General features: G+C 41.2%; 1 protein-coding gene across 3 annotated transcripts in view; it reads right to left on the bottom strand.

Annotated features, from left to right (window-relative positions):
* CPPED1 (calcineurin like phosphoesterase domain containing 1) overlaps nucleotides 1-7,193 on the bottom strand; it is a 131,745-nt gene extending 124,552 nt beyond the window's left edge. For 2 of the 3 annotated variants that reach the window (XM_043978903.1, XM_043978902.1), the window contains exon 1: nucleotides 6,989-7,149. Coding sequence is in view for 1 of the 3 variants with exons in the window: in XM_043978901.1 (XP_043834836.1) it covers nucleotides 6,989-7,055 (67 nt within the window). In the remaining 2 variants the exon portion in view is untranslated. Of the gene's footprint in view, nucleotides 1-6,988 lie in introns of all 3 variants that reach the window. The other variant, XM_043978901.1, reaches the window with a different exon arrangement.
* Nucleotides 7,194-7,417: the final 224 nt, after the last annotated feature.

Here is a 7,417-nt window from a genome sequence, read left to right on the forward strand (position 1 = left end):
TATTCCTTTCTAGTCTCTAGATTTTCCTGAGATCAGGGGAGAATAGTATTCTTGCCTCTAGTCTCATCATCCAAATCATTGAATAGACTTCTTCCATGAATCACAAAATATGTCATTTTTTCAACATGTTCCCCTATTTAAGAACTCACAATGGCTCCTTACAGTAAAAAGACAATGGATCTGGGGAACACATGGTTAAGTTCATGTCTTGGCTGCACCACTCAGTGTGACAGTCAGGACAAATCATCTGACCTCTCTCTCTCTCTACAAAAGAGGTCTAAGACTTTTATACTATTACAGACAGTACTGTACACAGGTTTGTTGTGGGGAAAGCAATTTGTAAACTATAAAGGATCATGTAATATGAAATTATCATTACCAAATCACACTGAAACTCTCCTGTGTAGCTTTCTAAAGCCTTCAAAAATTGGCTATTAGCTTACCTATTTGATCTTTTTTAACTTAGAATGTTTTTAAAATGAAATGTTTATATATTGTTTTTATATCATCTACATTTCCCAGTATCTCCTTTCTTCCTTCCCCTCCCAGAGTCCCTACTGAACCTTATTTCTCACTGCTCTTCAACATTATCCTCAAGACAAGCCAGTATCCTTATTGTCCCCCTTCTACAACACAATGACTCATTTGCTTATGCTACATAACCTTTGCTGAAATTGTGCTCCTTTATTCTCTCTACCTTTTATATATACACATATATACACATACACACACATACGTCCTACTCAAACTTAAAGTGGTGGAGTAAGACGTCATTTCCTTCTCTTCATGACAATTTCATCTCATAATTGTTTCTCTTTTCTCTTAATTCTTTGTGCATGGTCTATACATATCACTCCTCTTCTCAAAAATTTTCAAGAGTTTCCCCCTAACTACCAAATCCAGAATACCTTAGTCTGGTATTCAAAGTCCTCAAGAATTTGGCTCCAACTTACTTTCCAGGGTATATTTCACAGGACATCCCTTCACCTGCACCAAAAAAGTCAAATTGGACTATTCATCGTTCATCTACAAGAAATTCTATGCTTTTCCACCTCAGAGCTTTTACCTATCTACGTGGTTCCCTATATCTAAAATAACCCTCCTGCCATCTCCACCTGTAAAGATACTAACAATTCTTCAAGATCCACCTCAAATCCCATCTTCTTAATGCTGTCTTTGATTCTGGCTCTTCCCCAAAATGCTTTCTTGGAATTCTTAAATTTTTTTTTAGCAATTCCTTTCCCATGCACTCATTACATTTTACTACCTTCTCTTATGAACTTATCACCACATTTTATCTTAGCTAATCTCCACTCTGGTCATTTTCCATCTTGCCTTGTTTTCAGAATGGTAAGCAAAACAACACAACTATTGCCTCGGGGAAGGTTGGGTCAGAAGGAAGGTATTTATAGAAGTTATTTTTGTAGTGCCTAAGAATTAGAAATTGTGAGGATGCTCAACAATTGGGAAATGGCTGAACAAGTAGTGGCATATAGTTGTAATGGAATATTTTTGTGTTATAAGAAATGACAAGCAGGATGATTTCAGAAAAACCTGGAAAGACTTACATGAACTAATACAAAGTGAAATGAACAGAACCAGAAGAACACTGTATACAGTAATAGCAGTTTTGCATGATGAACAGCTGTGAATAATTTAGCTATTTTCAGTAATACAATGATCCAAGACACTTCTAAAGGACTTAAGATGAAAAATGCTATCTGCTCCAAAGCACTGATAACTGAATATAGACCAAAGCTTTCTTTCTTGTTCTAATTTTCTTGAACAAAATGACTAATATGGGACTGTTTTACATGATTGTACATGTATAACCTATATGAGATTACTTACTGTCTCAGGGATGGGGTGGTAGTGGGCGGGGTGGCATCAGGGAGGGAGGAATAGAATTTAGAACTCAAAACTTTGTTTTTGTTTTTTTAGTGAGGCAACGGGGGTTAAGTGTCTTGCCCAGGGTCACACAGCTAGTAAGTGTTAAGTGTCTGAGGCTGGATTTGAACTCAGGTACTCCTGACTCCAGGGCTGGTCCTCTATCCACTGCGCCACCTAGCCGCCCCTAGAACTCAAAACTTTAAAAAGGACTTAACATTAGTTTTAAAAAGATGATGAAGTTTGGAAAGTGACTGCAAATGTGGAATAGAGTGAGGAGGCCAGGATAATGCTGAGGTTATGAATAGGAGACATACCATACCGAAGTATGGTGGTGCCTTTGACTGAAATATGGAGGTCTGGAAAAGGGATGGATTTGGGGAAAAGATAATGAGTTCTATTTTAGTCATGTTTAAGATGTTGTCTGGACATCTGGATTGAAATGACCAACAGGTAACTAGTGATGAAGAACTGAAGCTTAGGGCTGGACATATAGGTCTAGGAATCATCTACCTAGGAATAATAGTTAAATCCATTGGAGTTGGTAGGGTTACCAAGATGGAAGGTATAGGATAAGACCCAGGACAGAACCTTAGAGAACATCTACCATTATGAGCTTAATACTTTTTTCTTTATTCATTATATTATTATGTACATTTCTTCTCTCCTTTACTAGTTTCAAAGCTTCTTGAGAAAGGCAGGGACTATATTTGACTTATCTTTGTTACTACTCCCTACCTCCCCCCCACTCCCCAGTCCTTGGCCATATTCTTACTGCCTAGCACTGTACATAGGTCATCAATAAGTTTTGAATATGATACTATTCTTGATTTTTCCATACCATACAATTTAGCCCTTTATTATATCAGTATATGATGTTACTATGTAAGTGCACGAGGCAGGATGGCTTAGCAGGTAGAGAGGGCCTGCCTCACAATCAGGAAGACCTGGTTCAAGTCTTGCCTCTTAAATATTGGCTGTGTAACCCTGGAGAAGTCACTTAACCTCTCCAAGACTCAGGCAATTCTCCAAGACTATATATAATTTGCAGAGCAGTTGCCTATATGCATTGGCTGAGGTGATTTCCTCCCTAAACCAATGAAATGACCCCCTCTCCCCCAAATTGCATATTATATTACAATCTTGTTCAGTAATTATTTCATATTAAGTTCTATTTTTTCCAAATTATAGATTGTATGACCCTTGTGGACAGACCTCTTTTTGGTACCCTATAACACTTGAAAGAGTTCGAGGCACATAGGAGTCATCAATAAGTCATGATGTGAATGAATATTGGTGATACACTTAAAATATGCTCTCTCCAAAAGGGGGGGGCATATATATATATATATATATATATATATATGTGTGTGTGTGTGTGTGTGTGTGTGTGTATATATATGTATATATATATGTGTGTGTATATATATGTGTGTGTGTGTGTATATATATATGTATATGTGTATATACATATATATGTACACACACATATACACATAGGGTGGGGATGGGGGGGGCCCAGAATAACAACACAATCACTATGACCTATTCTAGGAAAGTTTATATAGTAGAAAGAGAATAAGGCTTGGAATCAAAGGCCCTGGGTTTGAACCCTGAGGATCTGCTTCTTACAACTTGAATGACCTTCAACAAATTACTTTCCCTCTGTCTCATTTCCTTTATCTGTAGAAGGAGGAGGTTGTACTAGATAATCTTTACGATGCCCTTCCCCTATAAATCTATGATCCTATGATAGTTTGTACTCAAGTTTTGTATAGGACAGATCAGGAAAAAAGAAAGCATGACCTATTTTCCTAATGAGACTACTCAATTAAATTCTTTATATTTACATTTTTGCATTAGCAGTTACCAAGTTTTGGCATGAAATCCTAGGAAATTGACTAGGTGCCAATATTTACATTTCTGCATGGTACACAATAGTTAATTTCCATAGGCCTTGAAATCACTCTTCTTCCTCTCCTCAAAAGTTCAGTAACTGGCTGACAGTCTCTTCTCTCTACCCCAGTGCCTGCTTTCAAACTTAAGAACTTCAATACAAAAATTGATGTCCCTTGGAATTTACTGGTTTCCCAATTCATCAACCTCCTTTATATCTTTAACTTAGTAAACACAGGGGTTAAACCCTAGAGCTTGCTACCTTTCATTTATAACTGCTATCTCCATGATCTTGAACTCTGAAATTCTTTTCTCTGATCACAGCTCCTTATCCTTCCATCCCTTTCTCTGCCTCATTCCTCCTAATTCTTTATTTCTCCTATTTGTCCTCATTGTGACTTCCAGTCTCTGTAGTAGAAGTAGAAGCTGATTGATTTTACCCAAACCCAGTTGAAATGACACAAGGAGGCAAGTAGCAGAGTGCTGAAGTGTTAACGTGTCAACTGAAGTGCAAAGGGTGTTGCCCTGTTATTCCTTGATAAAGTATGAGGGAATTCTCCCGGATAGAATGAGAGGGACAGCTTACTACCAAACTAAAGACTGGCCACATCCCTAAGTGGTCTTTAAAAAGCAAGCTTGCAGCCCTGACTATCAAAGTAGGAAGCAGTTTTGAAGAGTGTGATCCTTAGTACTAAGATTTGTATTTTTTTAAAGCACTTAGCTATATAAATATAGCTATAGTATAAATGCTTATTCCTCCCCTCTCCCTTTCCTATTCTAAATATGTTCCCCACTTGGAATGGACCAGTTTTCATTTGATTTCTTGAAATATAGCTCTGGGGGGGGGGGGAAGGCTTTGGAAAAAGCCCATTGTGATTCAAATAGAGCTACTTGACTATGCCTTTAAACCCAAGTCTCTCATGGCAATCACTGAATGACCAATAATAGGTCCCAGTCCAAGCCTCCCCAGCTCTTAGTTTGGGTTTTGATGGCTCAGAGTGAGTGCAAATAGCAATTGTTTTCAGTTCCAGCCAGAAACTCAGAGGGTCTTCCCCTCCCAGATTAAATTCTTTTGTGATGGCAAAGTGGGCCATCTTTTGTCTAATACCTTATCTAGCCCTCAATCACTGAATAGGCAGTGCCTCAGACAAACTGAGACCTAGTTTAAAAAGGCTGAGGTCACCCACTGCTTAGTGGGTCACTGACATCTTGACTTTGTTTTGCCACAGGACTTCAATGTCTCTGGAGGAGAGAGTGAGGCTGATGATTTTGCTCAGCTCTGCCTCACTTAAATCTAATTCACTTGCAAGTAGAAGGAGGAACAAAAATAAATGTGTTCCCACTCTTCTTACTAATACTATGTTAATTTATGAGAGAGTGAATCCCAGCTTTATGGGATGAATATTGTTACTATTATTTTTATTATGCCTTCTTAGTAAATTCCTTTGATCTAATTGACTATAAAAGGTAAACACTAGTGGGGGCTCATGAGCTATAGTTTAGGAGTGTAGACTCATTGAGTATCTTTGAACCTGAGGTAATAGGGGCCCTCTAGGGGACTTAACTCATGAGTTTAATTTGGAGTTGAAGAGGAGGTAGCCCTAGAGGGGGTGCTAGATTTTTTTCCTCATCTAAAAATAAGTGGGGTTGACTTAGATATCTCTAAGGTCCTTCAGATTCTAAAATCCTTTTACATATCTTTCCTGGCCTTCTGTCTTATCTCAACAACTGTGTTCTGGAATCTGCATCTGGATGTAAGGTCATCATCTCAAACTGGACCATTGCCAAAAAGAAACTCATTAACTTTTTTTACTCTAATTCTATTGTTGAACTCAAACTACCAATTTGATGCCAACACAGTTTCAGTTACCCAGGTTTACAATCTAGTAAACATCTTTGACTCTTCCCTCTCTTTTCCCCCTCATATTCAATTAGTTGCCAATAATAATTTTATTTCCCATCTCAGTGCCTTCACTGAGCACTTGCTCACTTCTCAAAATCTTTATTCAATACTCAGCTAATGTGCCACTAGCTATACGAAGCTGGGTCTGTGTCTGCAGGGATCCCAGATAGTAGTGGGTTTTCCAACCCCAAATTACCTTATATTTCCTTATCTGCGAATTAAGTTTTATCCCACCTCCACCACGCCCACAACCCCACCCCCCTATAAGCACTGGAGGGCAAGAACTATTTCTTTTTTTTTTTTTTTTGGAAGTGGTTCCAGTGCCATAGACATAGCAGGTGCTAAATAAATAAGACTGTTGAACTAAACTTTGCTTTACTTAAAAGTGAAAAACTTAAAACTCTTAGAAATGAGGCTGACTCTCTCAAAGGATTTAATTCTACTCCCAATAAGGCTTTATTTCAGAGTTAACAACACAGAACAAAATCCTCTATTTTCCTCCCCCAATCCATCTTTAAAATTAAGTAATTTCAGCTTCTGCAGTTTAAGAGGTTATTACATATTGAAGGAACTCTCGGTGGTGAAAAAAAAAATAAACGCACAAATTTTACCCAGGGGGGAAAGTAATTATTTGGGGGCGGGGGGGGGAGATTTGGATACTTGGGGTTTAGATCTACCTCTTTTAACACCTCATTATCTTTTCCCAGACCAGCATAAGGAAATGGGGAACCCGAATTCTCCCCCACCCCCCTCCGCCCCCGCCGGGGCTAACCGCAGGGCACCAGTGTTCCTTTACGGAACTTTTTTACACAGCATTTGACGTAAAAATCCCCCAACTCAAGGAAGAACGGCCCTAAAACCGAGGGTGCGAGACTGGCCCCCTCTGACCGTTCCCCCCTCCCCCATCGCGCCCCCAGTCTTTTTTTTTCTTTTTTGGTAGAACGCTAGGAGATACGGCCAGGGCAGGCCTCGTGAGGGACGGGGGTGGAAGAGGGGTAGGGGGGATCCGGGGACCCTCCCGAGTCCTAAACCTCAGAAGGGCACTCACAGGGATGAGAGCCCCGTTGCTAGGGGACCCCGGCAACGCTGCAAGGAAGGGACACAGTTCTACGGCTATTCCAGCCCCCCCAAGGCTTCCTCGAACATCAGCCAAAGAGGACCGACGACAAATGCGTCCCCCTCCGTCTCCATGCCCTGAAGGTTGGGTTCCGCTTGCAGCCGAAGTTTCTCCATGTGTCCCCCTCACCCCGCTCTCCGCGTCCCCAACCCAAGCCGGGAAAAAAGGGCTGGGGAGGGGCATACCTTCAGAGAAAGCGTCCAGCGTTCTGCCCCGCGCTCTGGAAAAAACGTCCCTCTCCTTATCGGACATGTCGCTTGCACCAGAGTGGAGTCTGGGTGGGGGGAAAGACTCGGACCATCCGACCAAACTGTCTAGACTCAGCGCCCTTTGCTCAAGGCGGGGCGACACCGGATGGTACCGGGTGGGCGGGACAGAGCAGAGGAGTCGTCTGCTCCACGTGCCACTAGTCTAGCCTGCAGGGGTCAAGGTTGCCCGTCATCGATCTCTCCAGGCTCGATTTCGGCGCCTGGGCTGGAGGCGGCGGCCGGCGAGCGGGCTGGAAGGGCTTGAGATGGCAGATCACTGGCCTAGTCGACGTCCCCTTCCCGACCCTAGATTCATGTCACCGGCGACATATTTCGGCCAACTTAGAAGCATGAAGAGGTAGAAAC

The sequence above is a fragment of the Dromiciops gliroides genome, chromosome 1 (assembly GCF_019393635.1).
Source record: "Dromiciops gliroides isolate mDroGli1 chromosome 1, mDroGli1.pri, whole genome shotgun sequence".
Taxonomy (NCBI): Eukaryota; Metazoa; Chordata; class Mammalia; order Microbiotheria; family Microbiotheriidae; genus Dromiciops; species Dromiciops gliroides.